The sequence below is a fragment of the Cervus elaphus genome, chromosome 23, assembly GCF_910594005.1.
Source record: "Cervus elaphus chromosome 23, mCerEla1.1, whole genome shotgun sequence".
NCBI classification, from domain to species: domain Eukaryota; kingdom Metazoa; phylum Chordata; class Mammalia; order Artiodactyla; family Cervidae; genus Cervus; species Cervus elaphus.
This window is the reverse complement of record NC_057837.1, coordinates 6,606,326-6,632,972: the sequence shown is the minus strand read 5'-3', so window position 1 is coordinate 6,632,972 and position 26,647 is coordinate 6,606,326. Positions and strand designations below refer to the sequence as shown.

The following is a 26,647-nucleotide window of genomic DNA, read 5'->3' as shown; positions in this document are numbered from 1 at the left end:
CCCCAGTTCAGGGGTGGAGAGCCTCCCCACACCAGAGACCAATTTGCAGAGGGAAAAGAGAGCGATCACATTAGCTGAATCTTCATTCCTTAATCTTGCCAAAGGCAGCATGGGGACACGCAAACAGAAACCTGGGGCTGAGCTAAGAGCGTCTTCACAGAGAGAATGTTGTGAATACCTCTCAAGTCATGCAAGAAATAAAAAGAACCTCAGAAAATCAGTGTGAGGAGGCCCTCTGTTGGGGAGCATGTCTATTTAACACTTCCTCCTCAGATCTTGGGCTCATCACAATTTTTATTTTCTAAAGAGCAAAGGAAGCTCCGCTTGAGGAAGACACAGCTCCGCTGTGTTGGCACAATGATGGGGTACTTAGATTTCACTTAGGGGGTCAGTTACCCCACCCCTCTCTTACTGACCTTCCTGCTAATGTTTACCAAAGCCTGGGTCTCACACTGAAATGTTGAAAGTGGAGAATTGAGGTAAATATCTGGATAATATCTAAGTTTGATTTGTGAGATGATTGAAGAAGGAAGCTGGTAATACTATTTGTCTCATCTTTTTTGCAGCAATAATCCCAGTATTCTATATTGAGAAAACATATTAAAATTACAAAGGTAAGACAGCTTATTGTGTTCTGTCCTATCAAATCCTGTATAGCTCATTGCTTTATGTCAAGAAAGAACACAATTCATTATTCCATCTCACCACCCACCCTGCCACTCAGAAGGTGGTACCCAGAGGAAGACACTTTAAGGGCAAGACAAGTGTGATTTTGAAGAAAACTAGAAGATTCTATTTTTAGAAGAATCTTCTATTTTTCTTTATTGTTTAAGCACAGGAAATTCTATTAGCAAAATGAAAATGCATTCTACTGAAGTTGGATATTATATATTAGAAATTGGAACTCTGTATTTATTTTCACTTATATGTAAATTTCCACTACTCTGTCCTCTCTAGGGAAATCCTATTGGCCACTCAATTATAAACAAACCAAATATTGGTATGTATATGATAGCAAAGAGACTTCCCTGTTGGCTCAGATGGTAAAGAATCTGCCTGCAATGCAGGATACACAGGTTTGGGAAGATCCCCTGGAGGAGGGCGTGGCAACCCACTCCAGTACCCTTGCCTGGAGAATCCCATGGACAGAGGAGCCTGGAGAGTTACAGTCCATGGGGTCGCAAAGAGTCAGACGTGACTGAGTGACTAACACTTTCAATTTTTTTATGATAGCAAAAGAGGGTTTGTGATTCACAGAGTTGGTGAATTCCATCAGCCTAGCACTGAAGGAACAGCAGGAAAAGTTGACAAAATCACAGAGGTCCTTTTATCAACTGTCATTTTGGTGAGATAAGGAATGTGTTAGCCAGTGGAGCAATCCATTGTGTGTCCTGAGGTGGAGAGGCTTTTTTCATCACTTTTTTCAGGTGACTGATGTGGTTCAAGTTTGAGAAGCATGTTTCTACATAACAGAACAGAACAGGGGGGCAAACATGTGCAGAGGGAAACATAAAGAGAGCAGAGGATGGAATTCTGGCAACTATAGATGGGGAAGAGGACCCAGCAGAAAAGGAGAGGAAGGACAGACAAAGAAAGAAGAACCAGAAAGAAAAGCATCTTTCTTCCACAACTAAGGGAAGACTGTTCTCAGGAAGACAGGGTGAGGTGGAGACGTCTGTCCAGTTTGGCTGGAGGAGCAGCGGCAGGGTAGGTGGGCGGTGGTGACCTCTGAGGGAAAAGGGTCCAGGGAAATGGGCAGAGGACGGAGGCTGATGGCTGCGTGGGGAGGAGTAAGAGAGCTGGCAGATGGGCCGTTCTTTCAGGAAGATTTGCAGCAACGGAAGGGATGCGACTCAATGGCTGTTGAAACAAAAGGAGGGATGAGGGGACGCTTTTTAGGAGGGAGGAAATGATCAAGTTCATAGTTGAGAAAAGGGGCCAAAGCCATTTAGAAGGTGGGAAGGAAGAGAATCAAGCACAGAGGTGTGGAGGAGATAAGGGTCTTGTATTTACTGAGCTGAAAGGGAAAGAGAGAAGGATTCAGCAAATATTTGTTGAGAACTTATCACTGCCAGACACTGTTCTCAGTGTAAAGACTAAGATGATACACTTGTTCTCCTGGAGTTTATATTCTAGCCAGGGAAACCAGAAAAACAGGCAGATCTGTGGATTATCTGCCCGCTGCTCATGAGTGCTGTGATGACTGAAGCAAGGTGAGGAGGATTAGAGGGATGGGCTGCACTTCAGGACGCAGCGGCTCCTCTTGTGAGGCCGATTCTGAGCAGAGACGGGCAGAAAGTGAGGGAGCGGGTCACACACGTGTTGGCTGAACACGCTGTTCCAGGAAGAGCAGCAAACGCGAAGACCCTCTGAAGGAGCTCTTCCCTGGTTCCAGGAAAAGCACGGACACTAGCTGCTCTGGGCATACCAAGCGGGGGAGAGCGTGGTGGGAAATGTGGAAGACCACGCCAGGAGAAGAAGCCTAGAAGGCCACGGTTTGGACTTTTATACTAAGATGGAAAAGAGTGGGAAACTCTGAGTGGAGGAGGGATGCGGTCTGAGGGACTTTGTCATAAGATAGCACGCGTGGTGGGGACTCGCTCCAGTGATCCGGGTGAGAGCTGATGGAGGGGGTGGTGGAGAGCGAAAGAAGGGACCCGCATCTGGGTTTACATCAGAGGAAGTGCTGCTGGATTCGCTATTCGAGTAGGTCTAAGGCCTGAGAGATGGGGAGATTCCAGGTGCATAAACACTGTTGGAAAAACCAGAGAAGGAAGAGGAGAAAGGAATCGTTCGCCTTTATCGGGTGCTTCCTACGCGTCAAGCATCATGCCGAGTTCACTATCCCGTATTGCATCACTTAATCCTTCTACAGCCTCAGTTTATAATGAATGAACTGAGGCTAAGACAGGGCAGGTAACTGGCCATGCGTGGAGCCGTGGTGGGTCAGGGACCGGGCCCCACACAGTTTGGCCGCAAAGCACGCGCCCTGAACCCTCCACGTGACACAACTTCTGTTTTCCCTGAGAAGTGAAAGGTTACCCAGAGCTGGGGGGACAGAGAACCCCAATCAGCAGTTCAAAAAGAATGTTGACTGATTAATTGAAAAATATGCAGCAAAGATTTAAATAAATAATAAGATGACAACTGTAGACAATGCTTCCTTTGGGGAGTGGTTGGTGGGGCTTGGGGCTCACCCTCCTGGGGCTGTCTGGGTTATAAAGAAAACGGCAGAGCTGCCATCTTTCTGGACCTCTTCAAAAGTGGTGTCCATCTCTGAACAATCCCCATCGCTGAGTGAGCCCTTCTGCAGTTGCCACAACTGGCGTGGGACTGCCCCCCAGCTCCCAGTCCTGTGAGACAAACATTCCCTCCATCTCGTTCAGGATAAACACTGACCTGAAACTGAGTGGGCCTGCAAGGAATCATGGAATATTTATTAAGCCAAGCAGTGGGCTGGATACTCAGAGGAACATCAGATTAATGTAAGACGTAGCTCTTGCCCTTGAGGGGCTCACAGTGTCGGTGTTTGGCTGGTGGACCACTCAACGTCCGGTAGGGTAGAGAAACCAAGTCTCCACTTTGGGCTCATTGTGCTGTACAGGATGATAGGCCAGGGGATGAAAAGGGCCTCGGTGCTCGGGAAAGGATCGGGCGGCTTGTAGCCCCTCAGCTTGTGTGTATTAGCTCCGCGAGGAGCATGGCTGCAGTCAAGGTGGCTGTTTGTGCATAAACATTGTCATTTCACTGGGACTGCTATTTCATCTTTGAACCTTGGCTTCAAAGGAACACTGACCTTATTCCTGCAGCCTGTCTTTCTTTGAAGCGTACGGCTTTGCCTTGCAGATTAAAGTGAAGACATTCATCAAGGAACAGATCTGGCCAACCGCTCCCCAAACTCAATCTGAAAACAAAGTCTTGAAAGGCTCCTATCAGAGCCGGAGGGAAGAAGGCTGAAGATGAAGGCTCAGAGCAGGGCACTTTCGCAGATCCTTTAAGGGCAGTTTGGGGTTGATGTAGTGCAGCCCTTTGAGCTTTGGTCAACTTTACCCTGGGAGTTGGTCTACCTCTGCAGAAAGGGGTGAGTTAATGCAATGCTCCCAACCAGTCTTGTTTATCTTATTTAAAGCAGGCACTGTTGTCAATGAGGCCAGGGTGATCATTCACTGGGTGCCTTTGAATTCTTCAAAAGCCATGTCAGGCTGAACCATCTGCAACTTGGCTGATGATTCTATCAATTTTCTTCTCTATCACTTTCTTTTGTTCATTTCTTTGAAAAGAAACTGTTCAATCTTTCTCCCTGCTTCCCCTATCTAGATTCTGAGGACACCGACTGTACATAGCTTTTTCTCTTATTTTTTCTTTCTGTTCTCTCTTAAAACGGCAATACGACTGAAGAGAGACACTTTAACTAGGAGGTTAAAAATAATGACCAAGCGATTCTTTAATTATGAGGCTGAGAGAGAAAATGAAAGGAAATATCTCCCTCCTTGGAGAGAGAAAAACTGATGACAGATGGCTATCAAAGGGCTTACGATCATATCTTTGAATGTAACTTTTCTGCAGATCTTTTTGATCAAACAGAGTGAGTTCTGTTTGTGATGAAGTGGCAAAGCTGTTCAGAGGCAGAAAGGAAAAGATTGTCAAGTTGGGTATGTGTGAATCACAATGGATGATGATAACATATACCCTACAGGCATCACACTATTGTAAAGTAATTAGCCTCCAAATAAAATAAATTAATTAAAAAAAGAAAACAAAAAACATATAACCTACAGGGCTTAAAAAGTCAGTGATCTTTATGAAATCATAGGCTAATTTTCAGAGTAAACTTTTTTCTAGTTATTTGTCTTTAAAATAAGATCAATGGATAATTCTGGTCATCATAGTACAATTCATTTAAGTTGCACTTTAACTTAAGTCTCAAATAACTTTTTTTCATTAAGAAATCCATGCAGTCAAGAATATCACTAAGATGACTTTGTAAGAGGCCAGTGGTTCCAGACCAATTTTTTCACATAACCTGGTAGCTCATGTGGGAATGGAGACAGGTCTATTTTGAGCTTCAGTTTTAAAAGATTGAATGGTAAATGCTTATTCATGTCCATATTCATACCCATTAATTTACCTCTGCCACCTCCCCAAATTCAGCTGGGTCATGTGACTAGTTTTGGCCAGTGGATGGTGAGCAATATGATAAGCATTACTTCCAGGCTGATGCTCTTTCTCGTGACCATGGTGACTGTGGAGGCCATGTGTTGAGACAGCCAAGCCTCAAGCCAGCAGCACCGAGTCACTTCCCATGACGGGACGTGGACAGGGAGCTGTCCAATTTGTGTTAGATCTGATATTAGATCTATGAGCAAGAGATAAACCTTGGTTCGGTTAAGTCACTGTGATTTTCCAGGCTTATTTGTTACACTGGCATAATTTAGCTTAGCTTGACTAACCCAGGACCTTGAAGGAAATCTAGTCTTACTTCACTTCCATCCTAAGAATCCTTCCTACAGCCTCCCTGAGATACTGCAAATACTTCTTGAACACTTCAGGAATGATACCAAATAATCTAGCAAGCAATTATATAATGCTTACTATGGATAGAATTGTTTCAGTCATAATGAAATATTTTATATGTCTTATTTTACCTAATTCTCACAAAAACCTTAGCTCGTCAATATCCTTTCCCTTGGTTTGCAACTGGAGGAGCTGAAGTACAGAGAAGTAACTTAGAGTTGAACAGATCAATGAAGACACTTGCCTAAGGCCACACAGCAAGTTAAGCAGTGTCCCAGGAATCAAGTCCCAGCAGCTGCTTTCAGCTTATGCCCTTAAGCACTGCACCATGGATAGACTGGAATCACGTCTCCTTTTCACATGGACTGTTCAGTAAGACAGAGAATCATAAAAACCCCAAAGGCAAGGCGGGAAATGACCATAGAAATCAGTCAATCATTACATTTTACATGGAGGGACAAAGTCACCGTCAAATCCATTTCTTCTTTAGTGACAAAGAAAATCTATCATATCTTTTCAACCCAGCGACCTGGGGAGCCCTAGCGCTCAGCGGAAGGGCCTCAGGGACCATCAGCTTGGAGGTAGGTAAGGGCTTCCCTGGTGACTCAGGTGGTGATGAGTCTGCCTGCATTGCAGGAGGCTTGGTTTGATCTCTGGGCTGGGGAGATCCCCTGGAGAAGGGAATGGCTGCCCACGCCAGTACTCTTGCCTGGAGAACCCCATGGACAGAGGAGCTTGGTGGGCTACAGTCCATGGGGTTGCCAAGAGTCAGACACAACTGAGCGACTGTCACTTTTTCAAAGACACCATGATATCCATATCAGCCCTGTTCTAGTCCGTTTTATACAGTAGGTTTCTGGGTACACAGTGTATGTGAATCAAGTATTTTGTTGCTTTAGTAACGTTAAACAATGATGGACCTCTCCATGGTTCTACTGAAACAGGAGGCTCGCTCGGAACATTGCACTAAGCATCGTAGGGTTTCACATCAGCTGGGAGGTGGGGCAGGGCACATGGATGGTACAGCCCAGTGGGCAGTTCTGGGGCCAGAACAGCTTGCTGCTTCTATAAACACACTCACCAGATTGCTTGACCGCAAGAACTCCCCTAGTCATCACTGTCCCCTATTGTGATATACAGTAGAAGCTCTATAAACTATATCTTAAAGATAGGAGGTGAAGTCTAAAAGCCCTTGATGAAAGCATATTAAAAAAAAAAAAAGATTAAGCTCATTTGAGTCAAACGAAGTAGCACGTCTTGGCTGTGGAGACCCAACGTCAGAGAAATGGCTGATGGATTATTGTTGTGAGTGTTTTGTCTGTATATACTTGAATGGGGAGTGGTGGATTCCTTCTCCCCAAACCCTGGTGAGTAATGATTGAAGAAATGAATGAATAAATGAATTGATGAATGAGTAGATGGGCAGGGGATTAAAAAAAGAATATTAAATTGACTAGTTCATTCTCAGGGAAACACATGACCATCCCCAGAAAGCATAGGCAAACACACACCAAGGTAGGCTTCATTTTAACACGACTAATTAAACAAAATTGTCCACATTTGCTGATCACATGAAGGGGTGAATTAGAAAGTGTTCTTTGCTTTAAAAAAGCTTTGCCCTACTCACCCTTTCTGTGCACTAATGGCAGTTCCAGTACATTTATGTACTCCATACTATTACGCATTATGTACTATTAACGAGCACGTGGCTTAATTTACAAATTGGTTACATTAAGACCAAGCAGTATATTTGAGAAGGGGAGAGGTGGATGGGGCAGAAGGGAGGCAGAGAGGGGTCTAGGAAAGGAATTAATGGGAGATGGGCTTGCTGCAGACCCGCTTACCTTTTGTGGTCCCATCTAGTCCCATGATGAGTTTCATTACTCTGATGATTTGCTCTGCTACTGGGGGGCTCATGGACGTGGCATAAGCAGCGCTATGGGAGTGAGTCCGTAAATAATCCACAAGGTCCTTTAATGAAGGAGGGAAATCCAAAAAGAAGGCAAATAAATCTGTGTTGGTGGCCCCATCTCCACCCATTATAGCAGAAGACATTTGATTCTTGAATGCAGTCTGATTTTCCAGGTGCATCACTAAGCTATTTATTTTTTCTGTCCATTCTTCTCAGCCTCTCCCTCAACAACATAGAAGGTATGCAAAAATAGGAGCTCCAAATTTGGAGTTGAGGTTTGTAAGGCATCTTCCCGACCCAGGGATGGAACCTGGGTCTCCTGCATTGCAGGCAGATTCTTCACATCTGAGCCACCAGGGAAACTCAAAACCAGATGTGTAAAGGAAAAACGGCTTCCTAGACATTTGTTTGGCTATCCAGGTCATGTGAGCAGTGGTTTAGTATTCAGGAGGGTTCAAAGAATGATCTACAATGTGTCTTTTTATTTTTGTCCTTGAGCATAGTACATGAGCTTGTGCCCATGAAGAAGTAACGGCAGGGGAAGTAACAAGATATGCAGACTAATATATGCAGCGAGGCTACCAGAAGGCAGAGGAAAAAGAGGGGATGTGCTGCTTGGCAGTAGACATGGGTGGGATTATGTCTTGAAGAAAGACAAAGATGACAAGAAAAGTTCCAGTGTAAGGGAGCAGCAGAAGGGAGAGGAGAGATTGACCCAACGTGGAGGCGAGGACAAGATGAACCCTGGTGTGCCGTGGGCTGGAGAGAACCACTGGGATTTTTGCACCACACTCTTTGGAGCTCTGACTCGCTGCAGGATGCTGGTCCCTACGGTGGTAGAAATGGTTCTCCACCAGCATGCCTGAGCAGGCTGAACCTGAGGTCAGTGGTAAGCATGCTGAGGGCCAGCAGATGCTCCAGTCACCTCCTTCTACAGCGGTGTCGTCAGGAGGGGCTCAGCGCTGGCGCCCAGGGGCACTCAGCCTGGCTGGGAAGACATCCTCCTGGCTCACAGCCTGGGACCCTGGGGGTGCCCTGCAGCAAAGCCAGTGCGCTCAGGATGGCTCTGAGTGAGCACTGAGGTCCATGAAGAGGCAGTCACTTTTCTTCCAGGATCATGAGACAGCTTAGAGCCCCACTTCGGTGTCTTCTCAGTCACTGCCTGGCAGGTGACCTGGGGGGAGCTCTGCTTTGAGCGGACCATCTCCTCCTGGCCCCCCTCCACTGGCACATCCACTCCCACCTCTGTGCCTGCCACCATGCCCATGCCTGCCTGTCAGCTTCCTCCCTCAGGGGTGGGTGTCCTGGTAGCTCCCAGCCATGAGTCCTTACCCAAGTGTTTTAAGTGTACATTGTTCATCGTCCTATGAACTGGTAACTAAAGTTAGTAGTGACGTAAGTAAGGTACCTGAAGCCACTATGCCCTTTCCTAAATGTTCTCACAGTAAAGTCAGTGGCCTGCCTCCCAGGCGGCTGGTGGCGTGATGCGTCTGCCTGGCCCCCTGGGGGACCAGGGAGCTCCAGTCCGCCTGCCCTGCTCCCTTCGGAATGTCCTTCGTCTGCGGTCCCCTCTCCCGCACTCCTGCTCCCCTGACTTTCTTTCTCCTGCGTTTCACACCTTCAGTCCTTGATTTTTGTGTCTTCTTTTCCTTCTGCATCTCTCTACTCTGGTTTCCTCTTTAGGGCTTTAAATTTTAGATTCTTCATTCCAGTCTTTTTTTACTTCTCTATATCCTCCCTTCTTTCCTTCCCCCCTGCCTCCCTTCCTTCCCTCCTCCCCCCACTTCTGTCCCCATCCCCCCGCCTCTGCGCTCCCTCTATCTTTCTTTCTAGCAAGTCTGTACAAGGACAAGTCTGCTCTGGACTATGCTCTGAGTGCAGGAACCTGAGACGAGGAGGAGGACAGAAAGCCTTGTCCCTGGCAGCCATTCTCCACTTGCACTAAAATCAAAATGAAGTTTCTGTTTGTTCTTTTGTTTAGTGAATCTCATTAGTGTTTTCACCACCTGACTGAGGCACTGACCACATGGTATCTGAGAAGTTCACTTTTGCGCATGGAGGATGGGGGCGGGGAACATCTGGGAGAAAGAGGTGGTCATTTTCCAGAGGAGCCAGACTATTTTTCATGCTCCTTTATGAGCAGAAGCAGGGGTTTTCTTTCTCTACTGAAAGCTGGTGCCTCCCGGCAGGATGCTGCATGGGATGCAGGAAATGTGATGATGTGGGCTCCTGTGGTCCAGGAAGGGGAGTTTGAAAGAGGCTACTTGGCCTTGAAGGATGAGTAGATTTGGATCGTTGCAGACGAGGGGAGAGGCATGGACATGGGCTAAAATGAGGAATAAAGATGGCATGTTAATCAGCACAGGATGGAGGAGCCAAATGAAGGCAGAGAGAAAAGCTAGTGCCTCCAAGAAAGGTAATGAGGGGTTGTTCCCTCCAGGGGAGGTCTGACCTCAGAGTCACGAGACAGGCTCTGGAGCCTGGACCACTCAGGTTCAAATCCTGGCCCTGCCACTTACTGATATGAGACCACAGGCAAACTACTAAGCTTCTCTGTGCCTTGGCTTCCTCTCTGAGAAATGGGAGAGCGGTCATACTTTTTTCAGTCATTATGAGGAAAAGCATCTGCCGCACAGTGAATATCTGGTGCTGCTGGTGGCTACTGTTAATGGGTGGCCAGTTCAGACAGTCTGAACACTCAGAGCGTGAGGGGGGAGGAGGGGGCAAAAACCTGACACTTGGAGTGTCTTTATCCCAGCCCCCCGTCCAGCAGAGGGTCACGCTGCATGCTTACGCCTCCGCACACTGGTGGATCTGGGCGTCAAAGGTTTGCACCCCGACACTTCCCCCATCCCTACTGGCTGGTGACAGCGAGAGCGAAAAGAAAGAAGAGGCATTTCAAAGAAGGGAGAATCTAGACCTGATGGCAACAGAGCTTCACTGTAGAGACGGTAGAGCTGACAGGTCATGGATAGACCCAGAGCTGATATCCATGGGCTGCTTGAGGCACCACTGTAAGAATTTTAAATGTATTTCACATACATAATTACATGCATTAACTCATTTTAGCTTCTCAGTAACGCTATGAGTTAGGTACTGTTTTGATCTCTACTTGATAGGTGGGGTCACTGCGTTAAAGAACAGGTCAGAACATCATCCCACCAAAAAGTGGCTCGATAACAAGGATTTGGACCCAAAGAGTCTGGCTCTAGAGTCCCCCCTCCTCCCAGCCTTTAGCATCAGCTTGTATTACTTCTTCAGAGCAGAGGAGCTGGCTTGGTATGGTGATGGGGAGGCCCTGGGGAGCGCAGAGAAGACGGTGTTCATTGCTACTCATGTGGTGCTTCCCCTAATCCACAGAGGCTGCACCCCTGGAGGGAGGAGAGGAAGGGGAGAATTTCTGATACACCCACCTGTTCACAGTTCTAAATCACCGATTGAATTGTATCAGTCTCAAAACCTGTCCTACTACTCTTTCTCCAAAGAGCCTGGGACCTCCTTGAGAGTAGCAGAGTTATAGACTTTATTATATACTCTCTTAAAATCTGCAGTGGTGAGTACTTAGCAGGGGTCTGGTAAATACTGATGGTCTAGCGGAAATCAGAGAGGTTTTAGAGACTAAGGAAGGGTGATGAGGGTCCCTGAAGTCAGGAGGTACAAAGCTGTATTCTTAGGAACTAGCGTAGCAATATTCTCTTAGCTTTGGGGCATTGCTGACAAAGATCAAAGAAGCAAAACAAAGCTGACTTTGCCCCCTTAAAGGTGTGTCCTCAGTCTTCAATTTCCCTCATGCATTGAGAAATTTCACAAAGCCAAGGTCATGTGCATCCTTAGTTTGAGTAAGTACCTCATGGGCACAGTATCACTTCCTTTTAAGAGAAAGACTGTCTTGTCCACAATCATTTCTTTCAGACTGAGTCCACCTTCTCAGAGTCTGAGTGTGTGGATGGAAGTTAGCTTGCTTCTGTGCTTCAGAAAGGGGAGCTCTAGGGGTCACCTCAGCAGAGCATCTTCAGGGCAGCCTTGGCTCCTGGTTTCCGATTCCCTCCTCTCACTCGCCCACTGGATGCCATGAGCCATGAATTAAGAGTTGGCTTCAGAGAGTCTGCGCTGTGTTTTCCCTCAGGGAGGGTTAGAGGTCCTCTCAGACTGAGATTTCCAAGACCATTAGGAAGTGCAAAACCCTGAGTCTGGAGTTCAAGGACAAGAGTGGCTTTTCTGAGGAAGTCGGACAGGAGGCTCTTAGGGTAAACATCTTGGCATTCATTCCATGACCCCCATCTGCTTCAAAGGGCTGTTAATTCCAGCCAGGGCTGAGCATGCGGAACAGAGCTGGCTTCTGCCTTTGGTGCCAGGCTTCTGGGCTGATGTTCACACCAAACTCAGCTGCCCTCCCTCGGGGCCCCTTCTCCAGAATCCCAGCCCTGCCCCCTACCAGCCCTGAGGGTCACTTTTGCTGCATTCAGTTGTGAATCTCTGGTCTTGTGGAGGCTGTGAAAGCCCGTGGTCGGCTCCAGGCACTCAAGAGGACGTGGAATCTGTGCCTGAGAGAAATCTGGACCCCAGAAGCTGGGGTCTGTGCTGTTGACCCCATCTCCTGGGCAACTGGGTCAATGCAAATTAAAAAAGTAAGGAAAGCAGCCCCATCAGCTCAGGCTTTCTTCAAAGAAGCCATTCGTGGCAGGGAGCTCTGACAGGTGGAGAGAAGTGCCTGACATTTCACCTGAAGGCCTTGAAAGGACAGAAAGCTTCAGTGTGGGCTGTCCATGGCTCAGCTACAGGAGCTCCGAACTCACAGTGGGTAAAACAGTGAAACCCAGCTGGCTCTTGAGAGACCGTTTTAGCAGTTTCCCTGGGGTCAGGAAAGTAGGTTGGGCCAAGGCAGACATGAATTGCTAGGACATTTTGTTATTGGAAGGCTGAGATGAAGACAAAAATCTCTACTCTCTGTGGTTGTATCTTAGCACCAAAGCAATTTTTCTCTTGTGTGTTTCCAAATATTTTTTCTTCCGTGACACATCTGGTTGCTAATACATGTGCTTCTGACCTTGACCTGCTCCATTAAGATTTCTGGAGCCTCCTAGAAACTGTTATTAAGATTACAGTCCCTGTACCACTAACATTGACATTTAAAAAGAGAGTTAAGACCCAGAGAGTTTTATAGTTTTCTAGATTTTTGGACCCAACTGATTATTTCACCTCTCAAGATTTACTAGGAAGCCCATGAACATAGTGAACTTGAAATTATCAATAATTCAGAAAAATGTCAAGTCCTAGTGTGTAGACTTTAACTTGTTTATCATTAATTTTGTTGCTTTTGTAGAATTTAATATCTAGAATGTTGGATATTTTGTAATACTCCCCCAAATTGAGATATCTATTTTAAAATATTCAGAAAAAAGTATGTAAGTATGAAAACCGAATTCGAATTATTTAAACAGATATTAGAAAGATTTTCCCCCAAAGATCTTTAGCATTTGCCCAATCCTATCAATTAAAAAACAAATTCAAAGTGAAAAGTCTTCACAAAATTCTTCAAAGTCCAGGGGAATTAAAAACTATAATTTAAATGGAAACTACACATAATTTAAAATTAACATAATTTAACAAGTTAAAGGCACAGAGGAGCAGATACTAAGTACGATTAACTCATGGGCTCCTTAGGCTGGAAGGAAACCAGTTTATCTGCATTTGTCACAGGCTCACCAAAATGATTCCAGGCAGGTGTTTTTACCTGTACTGTGCTGGGCTGAGTCAGGTAAGACTCTTTGGGACCCCACGGACAGTAGCCCGCCAGGCTCCTCTGTCCATGGGAGTCTCCAGGCCAGAATACTGGAGTGGGTAGCCCTTCCCTTCTCCAGGCGATCTTTCCAACCCAGGGACCGAACCCAGGTCTCCCACATTGCAGCCAGATTCTTTACCGCCAGAGCCCAGGGAAGCCCATGAACACTGGAGTGGGGTAGCCTATCCCGTCTCCAGGGGATCTTCCCGACCCAGGAATCAAACTGGGGTCTGCTGCGTTGCAGGTGGATTCATTACCAGGCTGAATTTTAAATCATCAGGGAACACGAGACACGCTCTCGAGAGGCCTCACATCCTGCGCACCCTCCACGCCTGGAAACTGCCCGGTGTTTTCTAGGTCTTTGATCTTCCCGTTTCAGTGCTAAGGGGTCTCTGCCAAACACTCTCTGAGTCTCGCTGCCACCTAGTGGTAAATTCAGAGACTGCGGCGAAATACAGAGGGAGACGGGGAAGGGGCGGCAGCAGACATCCTTCTGGTTCCAAGTATGAAGAAGGCGTTTTTTAAAGAGCAAAAACTGATCCACATATTTTTTCTTCTTCCTGATTAAGGCAAATACTAAATATTAATAACTTTCACAATGGCTCCGTATCTACCGCAGGTCAACAGAAGGTAGGTAGGCAAGAGCAAATGTACTTTTAAAATAGCCCACCTGCCTTCAGGATGGGGAGTATGTGAGAGAGCCGTGCTGAGCTGGGCCTGAACTGGCAATCAGGAGCCTCTGCTTCCAGCGGCTCATCACATGCAGGAACTCCAAGGGGGAACGTGGTGACAGCTACCAAATTTGACAGCGTGTCAAGGATCTGCTCACTTCAGTTTATTCAGGTTCCTTCGGCTCAGGAAACAGAGCTACGCTTGGTGAAAAATTTTGCAGCTCAGAACTGCTGCTAAAGTCACCGCAAAACTACAGGCTCACGAAGCGAAGTAGCCTGGGAGGGGGCTCACCTACATTTAGGACCCTCTGACCCCGTGGCTTCGACAGTCGTGGAAGGGAACGTCGAGCCTCGCGCTAGACTTAGCTGAATTTTGTAAGATCCTGGGCATTCCCTATGCGTTTAGTATCCCTCGATGAATTCCCGCAGGCCTATGGAAGGAGGCTGAATGCAGTGCTTTGAGCTCAGATGAAAGTGATGCTTTTTGAAGGGTGGAGGTCACCGGGAGCTCTGAACATTTTAAGCGTTTGTGCAGCGTCTCATGGCAGGGTGAGTTGCCCGCAATAAAACCTGCAGTTTTAAATCAAGGGCTTTCCGCCCCCAGGCTGTCTTCAGCTGTACTCCCTGGTTTGTCTAGCTGGTTTACCAGGAGCCTGAGCTCCCGTTCCTGTTGCTGACAGTGAGGGAGGAATCGGGAGTTTTGGAGAAGCCACAGAGCCACCTGCATACACTCTGTGCCCTCCTCGGGGGCGCCAGGGCCGCCCTCACCGTCCCTCTGGGGCAGGGGTACTCCCGGAGGAGGGGACCACCAGGATTTTTGTAAAACTGTTGTATGAAGGGGCAGAGAACCGGCTTTTTGAGCCCTGAAAGTCAGGTTTTAGTATTTCATTTTCTTTCTCTCTTCTTGCCTCTTCTTTTAAAACCTTTTCAAACATTTGTTTCATTTTGGTGACCTCCTGGCTGATGTTGGCAGTAGAATGACAGGGATAACACTTAGTCTAATTCCATCAGCTCAGAATCTTCAGTCACACAAATAAGAGATGAGAGGATGACAAGATTTGACCCACAGCTTATCCAAGATTGTGGGAGAGAATTATTTTGCAGAGCAAAATCTCTTATGGACCTGGAGACTGTCATACAGAGTGAAAGAAGTCAGAAAGAGAAAAGCAAATGTTGCATAATATCTCTTATATGTGGAATCTAGGGGAAAGGTACAGATGAACTTATTTGCAAAGCAGAAATAGAGACACAGACGAGAGACCAAACATATGGACGCCAAGGGAGGCAAAGGTGTGTGGAATGAGTTGGGAGATTGGGATTGGCATATATACATTCTTGATATTATTAATGTGTATTAATAGAAAACTAATAAGAACATACTGTGTGGCACAGGGAATTCTGCTCGGTGCTCTGTGGTGACCTCAATGGGATGGAAATCCAAAAGAGAGGGGATATGTGTATATGTATGGCTGACTCACTTTGCCTTGCAGCATAAACTAACACAACATTGTAAAGCAACTATATTTCAATAAAATATAAAAAGAAGATCTCCAGTCTCGCCATTGTTTTGTTAAAACTCTGAAAACCCACATCTTGTAGGAGAGGATCAGGGTCTTCATCATTTGACCTTGGCCACTGTTCCTACCAGCCAACTTAAGTTTTCCCCAAGCTACTTACCGTTCTGCAGCCTCACTTCTGTGGCTTGGTAAACAGCATTCTCTCTTCTTGAAATATAACCCATACACCCCCTCACCCCCCTTGATCTACGAGACTGACAGTCTTTCTGAGACTTCTTCGGTCCTGCCCTCTCCTTTGCACTCTTTGCCTATGTGCTCAGCCAGGGTTGTCGTTTCAGGATCATGGGATTACTCATCACAAGCTCCTCTGCACTATCAGAGGATGAGCTCCTTGACCTTCGGGGCCTCCCGTGCCTGTGAACCCCTGCTGCCCAGGCCGCCTTAATCAGTCAGGTGTGCTAAACTGAACCGAAGCCCTCAGGGAAACCAGAGGACCCCCAAGACTGCATTTCCAGGGCATTCAGGTTTTTAATAGGTGCAAGGGATCTGTCTCTTACCTTCCTTCCAGCTATGTAACCTCCTGCGGCTCCAAAGCTTTTGGTGAATGTGCCCATAAATACATCAATATCTCTGGGGTCTATTCCAAAGAACTCCACCACACCCCGGCCGGTTGGGCCCACGGACCCAATACTGTGAGCTTCATCTATGTAGAGGTAAGCCTTGTATTTCTTCTTCAGGGCCACGATATCGGGCAGACACACGATGGAACCTTCCATGCTAGGGCAAAAGAAGAAATGCTTGTCACCAGTGTGCACCTGCCAGGAAGGCTCTGTGTCACTCTCCCTTTCTGCCCTGACACCAATCTTGTAAGGCTGCTCTGGCTTTGTTTCATTGGGGGAAAATTAATTTACATTCAATGGATTTAAGTGCTTTGAGTTGTTAAAGCTAATTCCCAGGTAAATAATTAGCTCACTGTGCTGTTGATTAGCTTATTTGTAAGGTCAACTAGCATAACTAGACTGGGCAGACTGGATTCCAGGTATTTTGATAATTTTAATGAAATTGCTCCACGTCAAGGCATCTATATCAGCCTGCTACTGTCTATTTGGCCAGGCTTCCCAGGTTGCGCTTGTGGTAGAGAACCCGCCTGCCAATACAGGAGACATTAAGAGACATGGGTTAAGGCTTTCCTGTGGCTCAGACAGTAAAGAATCTGTCGGCAATGTGGGTTTGATCCTTGGGTCGGGAAGATCCCCTGGAGAAGGGAGTGGCAATCCACTCCAGTATTCTTGCCTGCAGAATCCCATGGACAGAGGAGCCTGCTGGGCTACATATAGTCCATGGGGTTGCAAAGAGTCTGACACTACTGAGTGACAGACTCTTTCACTTTCAAGAGACACGGGTTAGATCCCTGGCCAGAACCCCCTCCAGCATTCTTGCCTGAAGAATTCTACTGTCAGAGAAGCCTGGCGGATTATATATAGTCGATAGGGTCGCAAAGAGTCAGACATGACTGAAGTGACTTAGCAGCACATCTGACCTAACTCAGTGCTTGAATTGCTGAATATTAAAAGAAGGAAGTAAAAACACGCAAAAGGGACTTCCCGGATGGCACGGTGGAAGAGAATCCAGCTGCTAATGCAGCAGATACAGGTTCGATCCCAGGTCTGGGAAGATTTCATGTGCTCCAGAGCAACTACACCCGTGCGCCATAACTACTAAGCCAGTGCTGCAATTCCTGAAGCCTCTGCTCTGCAACGAGACGCTACCTCAGTGAAGCCCCTGCATCTCAACAAGCAGTAGTCCTGCTCGCCCACAAGAGAAAGCCCGTGAAAAGCAGTGAAGACCCAGCGCAGCCATAAATAAATAAAATTATTTTAAAAAAAGATCAGCACAGAAGTTACAGGGAAAGGCAATTCTGCCTAACATAAGGAACAACAAACATAAAAAACACACAGATGAACTTGAAGACATCATTACCCTTAAGACATCACAGCATTCATTAAAGCACAGGAGAAAGGCCTTAGGCTCTTCTGTTGAGTCCTTCCAGAACCTGAAGGCTCATTTGAGGCATCTGCTGGTGTCTCCTCTCTTCCTTTAGGGCAATGCTTCTCTTTTGTGTGAGCATCAGAATTCTTTGAATGCTTTATTACATTTGAATGGTTTGTTGCAACACAGGTTTCTGGGCCCCACCCAGAGTTTCCAATGGAGGTCTGGGGTGGGTTGAGAACTTGCGTTTCTAGCCAGCTCCTGAGAGATTCCAGGATTTCTGGTTGCAGACAACACTTGAGAACCATTGCTATAGATCAACTTTTGTTTTAGCCCTAAGTGCTTAACTTTTCACGGCAGTTTGTAATTTGGTAAATTTCCTTGGGGTTTTAAATTGCAAAATCACTTTAAGTTCTCCAGCAAAGGGAAAGACAGGAGGTAAATAAGCAAGTAAAAGGAGCATTCAGTATTTACATGGCACCTCTGGAACCCAATGGATTTAAAGGAACTGATGTTCTCAGGACATCTTGTGAGCTGTGTTTTCCCACACAGTTTTGACTGCGCCGACAGCTGAGTTCTATGAAATCAGACTCACACTCTCACCCCCATGAAGGAGCTTGTCAAACAATTCAAGCAACCCATCAGTTTAGTTCAGGAACTAGTCAACCGATGCAAATGGAGAGTTGAACGTCTCTTCTTCTTAGTTTATTTATTAAATTTAACGTGTTAAGAAAATAGCTTACGTGTTAGGTCCATTCAGTCAAAACAGTCCAGCTGTTGGGTAGCCACCTAGACCCGTGGGTACTGGATGATCTTTTTAAAGAGTCATCTATTATTTATCTAACTTTGGCCGTGCGGGGTCTTCACTGCCGCCGGGGCTTTGCCCTGCTTGCGGGGTGCAGCTGTCTCACTGAACCGGCTTCTGTTGTGCAGCAGGGGCTCGAGGCCTGGACGGCTGCGGTGCTTGTGGGACCTGGGCTCAGTAGTTGGGGTGCACGGGCTTAGTTGCCCTGTGGTGTGTCGGATCTTCTGGGATCAAGGATCAAACCCAAGTCTCCTGCCTTGGCAGGCAGATTCTTTACCACTGAGCCACCAGGGAAGCCTCACTTTTTTTTTTTTTTTTTTTAAAAAGGATTTTATTTTTCAGAGCAGTTTTAAGTTCACAGCAAAACTGGGCAGAGGGTACAGTTTTCCCCTGTGCCGTCTGCCTCACATAGTCATAAGCTCCCCTCTTGTCAACAATACCTACCAAAGCAGTACATTTGTTTCAGCCAGTTGACCTCCACTGGCATGTCACCATCTAAAGCCCGCAGTTTATATTAGAGTTCACCCTTGGTATTGTTCGTGAAACTGAGCAGGGCCTTATGGGGCTCCTGGGCACAAAAGCCTTTCTGTCCCGTTTCTTGTTTATAGAGAATAGGCTTCAGCCTTCATAACTTTCCCTGAGTTCCAAAGTGTTAGCCACTTGGTCGTGTCCGACTCTTTGTGACCCCATGGGCTGTAGCCTGCTAAGCTGCTGTGTCCACGGGATTCTCCAGGCAAGCGTACTGGAGTGGGTTGCCATGCCCTCCTCCAGGGGATCTTCCCGACCCAGGGAGCAAACCCAGGTCTCCTGCGTTGCAGGCAGATTCTTTGCCATCTGAGCCACCAGGAAGCCCATCAGCTGCTAATCAGGGGAGGGAGGGGTGCAGGGAAGAGCAGTCAAGAAACGGCAGAGCAGCCTTGGGGCAGGGTCCTGGTTCTGCCTCAAGTGACACACACAGGTCTCTGAGCCCTTCTGCAGAACTAAAACCCCCAAGTGGGGGATGTCAAATACTTGATGACAGTCTTCATTCCAGAGGTCACAGAGTGAAGACCTCATCAGGAGACCACCTGAGGCCAGATTAAAGGAATACAGGCCCTGTGCACACACCCTGACCCCCGGAACCCTGCCTTGGAACCACTGCTGCAAAACTCCTCATCAAATCCCCCCAGGCTGGGACACAGACTTTTAAGGGCATTATTATCCCCTTGTGTCCCACTTTGCCTGGCAAAGCAATAAAGCTATTCCTTTCCATTCCATCCAAAACTTTGTCTCTGAGATTCAATTTAGCACCAGTGCATAGAGGCTGAGTTTCATCATCATACACTCTATGGGTTTGGACAAGTGCATAATGACACATATCCATCATTATAATATAATACATGCTACTTTTTTTTGGCTCTAAAATATCCACTGTGCTTCACCTGTTTTTCCATCTCTCCACCCAACCCCTGGCATCCAGGGCTCTTTTTGCTGTTTTCATAGTTCTGCCTTTTCCAGAACATTACGTAGTTGGACTCATACACTATGTGATGTTTTCAGATTGGCTTCTTTCAGTGAGTAATATGCATCTAGATTTTCTCTGTCTTTTTATGACTCTATAACTCATTTCTTTTAGTGCTAATATTCCACTGTCTGAATGCACCACCGTTTATCCATTTGCTGACTGAAAGACGCTTTGGTTGCTTCCAAGTTTTGGCGATTATACATAAAGATGCTACAAACACCTATGTGCAGGGTTCTGAGAGAACACAAGTTTTCAGCTCCTTTGGGTAAATACCAAGGAGCAAGATTGCTGGATTGTATGGTAAGAGTATGTGGGTAAGAAACCACAAAGCTGCCATCTAAAGTGACTGGACCATTTTGCATTCCCACCGCCAGTGAATGAGAGCTCTGGGTTCCCGCACATTCTCACCAGCACTTACTATTGTCAGTATTCCAGATTTTGACCTGCTAATAGCTGTGTAGTGGTGTCTCATTGTTTTAACTTGCATTTTCTCTGATGGCATATGATGTGAAGCAGGCTTTCACATGCTTATTTTTGTCTGTCCATTGTCTTTGGTAAGGTATACGTTAAGGTCTTTGGCCCATTTTTTAAATTCAGTTGTTTGTTTTCTTATTGTTGAGTTCTAAGGGTTCTCCTCCTTGCATCTTTTAGATAGCAGTGCTTTATCAGATCTTTTGCAAGCATTTCCCCCAGTCTGTGACTTGCTTTCTAACACTCTAGATATTATCTTGCAGAGCTGAAGTTCTTAATGTTAATGAAGTCCATCTTATTTGTGCTTTTCACAAGGTCATTCTGAATGGATGTTTTCAGATTTTAATAACATGAAGATCATAGAGTCATCTTCTCTTACTTAAGTTTGCAAGTTAATTCCAGTATTTTCTTAGAGTGATTGCTTGTTAAAGTTATTACTGTTGAAGGGGAGTCCGGCCCTCTGACCCCAAAGCTGAGGTGGTAGCCACATAACTTACTAATTCAGGACTTGGGCAGCTTAGTTGCTGCTCTCTGCCTCAGTTTCCTTGGGTGCAAAATTAACACGATGATAGCACACTGCTCATGAAGGCTCAATGTGAATTACCGGAAATAATACTTCTAAAGTGTCTGACACATCATGGGCACCCACTGGGTGGTTCTTGTCCTCAGGAGGTGCTTAAGAGGAAATGGTAGCACCGGGGCCTCATGTGAGAAATTGGGGGCCCTCTCTGTTGAATCTCTCAGGAAGGAGGCATATGGGTGTCATACCCAATACATGGATGGATGCCCTCAAAATTCTAGAACCTTCTTCTTTCCTTTTAAAATGTTCTAAGTTGGTAACACAAACGTGCTAAAAACCTGACATGTCACAAATAGCCATTTTTTGTTCTGGAACTGAGTTTGGCAGGAGCCAGAGTTCACGCTGAACAGTTTGCAGACACTCTAGGCAGCTAATTAGCCGTCTTTGCTGGCACTGGTCTGGCTGATGTTAGGAGTCTGCCCACCTGGCTTATATTTCTTCATCAAAGATTAATGACTCAGCAATACTGCTGGTTCCAGGAGTTAATGCAGGGCACACAAGACCTCTAGAGAGTCCAAAAGTCTGTTCTATACATCTGTGTCTCTTTTTCTGTCTTGCAAAACTCAGTTTTTATAAAGAGCGATATTCATCCACACTAAGTTTTAATTTTCTTGATGTGACAAAATTTGAATCGAATCTTTCCCCATAGTGGTGTATTGAATTTGGTTTGTACATGAAAAGGCTATCTATGTTATTAAAATTGCTGTCAAAGAATATTGTGTCAAAAATGATAAAAAAAAACAAACAAACCCAAGAACAGTATTTTCTTCTTGTGTGGAAAGTCATGTTTTCTTTTGGCTTCAATTGAGGGGGGGAAAAAAAACTAAAATACAACTGTAGGTAAAAATAATTTCACTCATTAATTGAAATCTCTGAGCAGGGATTTGGATTATTCTTAAACCAGTAAGCCAGTGAATAATCTCTTTGTATCTTTTCTGTTACATAATGTATTAGCTAAGTGACAAGACTCCTTTTTGAGATCTCCCTCTCACCACCTTCTCCTCTGTGTTTAAACCATATTACCCACTGGCATGACTGGGAATTAAGCCACTGGTTTGCCAATTTACACGGTGGAAAAGTCTTGGTGGGCCCAGAGTATAATCCAAGACAAGAAAGAAGGTGGAAAGAGAGGAGGAAAAAAAAGGAGCCAAGGTTAATTAAAAATCAAGTAACTACTGTTTTCTTTTCCTTTGTCTTTATTCATAGGGATACAGGTTAGGCTTTACTACTGAAGTTCTGTTCTTAAACTTATATTATTTGGGTCAGGAGAATGGTTTACATTCTTAGAGACAATGGCATGCTGAGATTCCAACATTTGTTTATATATGTAGTTTTGGATACAACTAGATAGTATTTCTTGACTAATTTTATTTTGAAAGTTTGGGCTCCAGCTACACTAGTTTATATCCCAGGTTATTTTGCACCCCTCTCCCATTTCTAGGGCTTCTCTGGTGTCTCAGGCAGTAAAGAAACTGCCCACACTGCAGGAGACCAGGTTAGATCCCTGGGTCAGAAGATCCCCAGGAGAAGGGAATGGATACCCGCTCCAGTATTCTTGCCTGGAGAATTCCATGGACAGAGGAGCCTGGCAGGCTATAGTCCACGGGGTCACAGAGAGTTGGACATGACTCAGCAACTAACACTTTTCACTTTCCCCATCTCTAGTGTATATTTGAATGATTCTAAAGCTCCTCAACCACCATGAATTGACTACTAGGCTTCCCAGAAACACAAAACTAGAGGAGTATGACTTTAAAACAAAGGAAAATGCAGATGAGAACACCAAAATAATACTGCTGTGCCTCTGAAGCCCAAATCATGGAACTCTAGACTTCAAGCTTCAATCTCCCTGTTTTACAGATAAAGAAACCAAGTCCTAGATGGATTGATGAGGAAGGTCAAATGGATGCCTTTGCATTTTCCATGTCTACTCCATCAGATGCGGGCACATGGGCAGACTCTTGTGTTTACATTGGGTCTCTATCCCAGCAGAGCCACCTGGTTTGAATCCCAGTTCTGCTTTATCTCAGTTACCTTCCCTGGAGCAAGTTATCTAGATCTTGGAACCTGAATGCCTCCATCCTCACAATAACCTCAAGAGTCCTGGAGGTACTTACTCAAGATGGCACACATGAAATGTTTAGTGTGTCAACGCGAAGGCGGTTGATAAATGCGTACTTTGTCTTCCGACACCCATCCTCCAGGTGTCAGACAGCTTCACCATGCAGATGACTTATTGTTTTCTGAATTGTGACTTCCTCAACTGAAAATAAAGTTAATGATGAGGACTGCTACCCTTGGTTGTGGGTTTACTATGGGCTGGGCTTCTGCCAAGCACTGGCGTGTATGATCTCATTTAATTTTTACAAAGGAATTCTACGAAGGACACATAGCTATAGGCAGCAACACAGGATCTGTGCCCGTGTCCAGGCCTCCCTCCAAGGCCTGACTCCCCTTCTTCTCTATATAAATATTAATACTTACAAGATCTATGGATGGTGATAGTGTCATTGCTACTAATATTACTACTATTATTATTATACCTGCTGTTGTGGAGCTTATTGACTTCTAGGACTTGGTATCTAGCCTTTTCTCCCTTGATAAGTACCTTGAGTTTGGCTGACTACTCTTTTTGGGACTTTTGAAAAAATTGGTTCATGTGAGCTGTCTGTGGTAGAGGGACTTTGCCCAGAGGGGCAAACCACAGACAGAGACAAAAATGATCTGAGAGTGAAAACTCTAAGGAAGATTCGTGTGGAGGTTAGCGAGGTATACACCCATAATACGTCTCTGGAAAGTAGCAGTGTATTTGTCGATTGCTGATTTTGCACCCCTCGCCCTGGCCTTTTGGAAAATCTCGTGGGAAATAATTTCATTTTCTGGAGAAACAACAAAGCATCCCTATGTTCCAGAACTCTTCTCCTGGCCAGCCCAGGAGGTCCCAGGAGGTACTGAGGCCTGTCTGAGAAGGGCCCTGCTCCCTATTTTTGAATGCATCTTTTTAGATCGCAGTCTCACTCAAAGACAACAACCCCTGTGCAGGTGGGACAAAAAGAACCTCCCTGAGAAGGCAAGTCCGTGGCCAGGGAAGACGTCTCTCTGTGTACATGTTGGGTTGAAGGAGCTGCTGTGGTATTGCCTGTAAGTCTCCCCATCTATATACACAAGCCAATCCTCCAATGACAAGGTGGGTTCCTTTTCTCCTCCCCTTGGGTCTGGACTTGTGACATGCTTGGACCAGGAGAATGATGCTGAGCCAGTTGTGGGCCCATCACTTAAAAGATTGGCGTCTGCTTTCATTCTCTTGGAAGCCAGCCACCACGTTGTAAGGAAGCTCTCGCTGGACTGCTGAGCAAGAAAGCCTACATATAGACAAAGTGCCCCAGAGAAGTGGAGAGAATAAGTCACTTCACTCAACACCCAGCTGCCAGAGCTCAAATGCATGAGTGAGGTAATTTTGGATGTTCTTGCCCCAACTGAACACCCCACTGGATGCAGTCCCATGAACGACCCCAACCAATGTCACATGGAGCAGAGCCCCCTTATTGGCTCAGATAACCCAGCATGGAATGGGAAATAATAACTCACTGCTGGGCACGCCACTGTGTTTGAGGTGGTTTGTTTCACAGCAGTAGGTCACTGGGCGGTCACCATTGCTAGTGAAACCTAAGCTGTGGTTTGGGGTCACCCTGTCTTGGAACTGAAGTCCCCTTCTGGTTTCCCTGTCCTCATATCAGGTAGGACCCAGCCCCAGCATAGCCATTATCAGAGGGGTTTCTTTATGTAACTGATCGGACTATTTGACAGTGAAATGCCGGTGGTCCGCTTAATTCAGCCATAATCAAAGTACTTAGGACACACAACTTCCTTTTAGTGGAGCTGAGTTCGTTTGTTTGCAGTTGGGCTCTGTTTACTCTGCTTCGGGGAGATGCCCATCTCTCTGGCTCAGCTGATCCGCCCTCTCACCGGTCCAGACCTGACTGACAGGTGCTTAGATAAGGGCTCCCCTCCCAGGCTGGCATCTGGCACAGATCTCACAGGGAGAAAGACCCAAGCTGGAGGTCGTGGCAGGCGAGAGTCTAAGTGAGATTATTTCCTAAAAGTCGCAAGTTCTGGGCCTGTGGTTGGTCACATTAGTCTATAGCAGGGCTTCTCGCCCTCGGTACTGTTGCCATGTTGAGCCGGATAACTCTTTGTTGCAGGGCCCACCCCGTGCACTGTAAGAGGCCTAGCATCATCCCTGGCCTCTGCCCACCTGGGGCCAGCAGTGCTCTGTTGTGGTTGTGACAACGGGAAGCTGACAGATATGCTTGGCGGTGCCCTTGGGAACTGCAAGAAATGCTGCTCCTGATCGCAGACTTCCGTCACAACCGCGTTCCCTCTTGCTGGGAAGTCAAGCCCTCACCCCCTTCCTTGTAATATTGTTCATCTTCCCATAACTATGTCATAGGAAATACCACCCTAGATTCTTCTGACTTTAGGATTGAACATTGATTTAGGAATGAGCAACTTCCCTGTCTCATGGATTAGGGCATCTGACAGAAGGCGAGTTTGGGGCAATTTCGACTTTATTAACAATCATCAATTTGGAGAATGAAGCAAATTCAGTTGCAACCCTCAATACGAAAGTGCAGTTCTGACCGGCTTAGCAGATGTTTTGTCTGCTCAGCCCTCAAGCTGAGAGAAGGCTGAACATGTCTTCAGATGCAGAAACCATCTCCTGCTCTTCCCAGCTCCGAACCCAGAACTGCGCTCCGGGTTAGTCTTACCTTGAGGAAAACGTGCAGGCCTTTTGTGTTCGGATGCCGACAACTGGCCAACTCCAAGGAGTAAGAGTTTGGGTGTGCTGTTGAATTAGGGGCAGCTGAGCTCCCATCAGCGGTACCTACCTTCCTGCCTTTGTCATAAAGGCCAAGAGTGTTCTGATGTTGAGTAACCCAGTCCCAGAGGTCTTTGAAACTGTGAGGCAGCCAAGGGTAGTGGGAGGAATCAATGCAAGCTAGCACCGTTAGTCAGGACATTTCTCCAGGACACCAGCCTCTGAGGGGCTCCGCCGTATGTATGGTCATGGACAAGTCGGGTGAGCCAGCCCCAGACAGTTCACACTGGTGGCTTTGGCCCAGGTCCCCTCATACCCCCTCTATCTCATTCATTGGTCTATTTCACTAGGAGAGGTCAGCCTTGCCCCACTTGTCAGCTCGCTCTGCGCCTCAGTGTGTGAACCGGTCTCTGGTTATTTACCTACCTGTAGATGCCCTCCACTAGGATGAGTATCTTTCTCCAAGCTCTGCGGGTTCGAGGCTGGCCGTAGATGACAGCATCTCTCAGGAGCTTCTCTAGGCTTTGCATGTCTTTAAATAATACAAAAAAAATTGGAATCATGAAAGGGTTTTTCTTCCTCCTTTTTTTTTTTTTTGTCCTAATTACAGAGTAGGAGTCAGATATTTTACATTCAGGCTTGGGCCCGAACTTGCAGAGAGCAAAGCTGGAATCAGAGAACTGGAGGGGAGAGAGCAGTCTATTTCTTAGTAAAATTTAACTCTGACAAGAGGAGAGGTTGGGTTTCTAAGCAGGGAGAACAAACCTCTAGTGGAGGTACTGATACATGGTTTCACAGGCTCTTACTTGGCTGTCCTTAGAGATTGAAGAAACACAGGAAATGCATTTCTTAGGCTGAAGATTTGTTGCCAGGTTAAAATTAGCCTGGAGAGGTCATTATCTAACACTCACCAGGCTGGGGAGAGCTTAGCTGGTTTGCAGGAGTGGCAGGATGTTTGGCAGCATGTTTGGCCAGCAGGGTCTCACGCCTGAGCTTTGGGAAGTGGGTGAATGGAAGCAGCGCGGAGGCCACATTCTGGAGTAAAGCAGCCCCAGGCTGGCTTCAAAACTTTAAAGCAGTGTC

The 26,647-nt window shown here is 46.3% G+C and overlaps 1 protein-coding gene across 1 annotated transcript in view; it reads right to left on the bottom strand.

The window, feature by feature from the left end:
- The window catches only part of SPTLC3 (serine palmitoyltransferase long chain base subunit 3), a 157,243-nt gene that overhangs the window by 30,082 nt on the left and 100,514 nt on the right, over positions 1-26,647 (bottom strand). The window contains exons 7-9 of the mRNA XM_043883774.1: positions 25,991-26,096; positions 15,954-16,173; positions 7,359-7,485 (exon numbers count right to left, since the gene is read on the bottom strand). Of these exons, the coding sequence (XP_043739709.1) occupies positions 7,359-7,485; positions 15,954-16,173; positions 25,991-26,096 (453 nt within the window). The remainder of the gene's footprint in view (positions 1-7,358; positions 7,486-15,953; positions 16,174-25,990; positions 26,097-26,647) is intronic.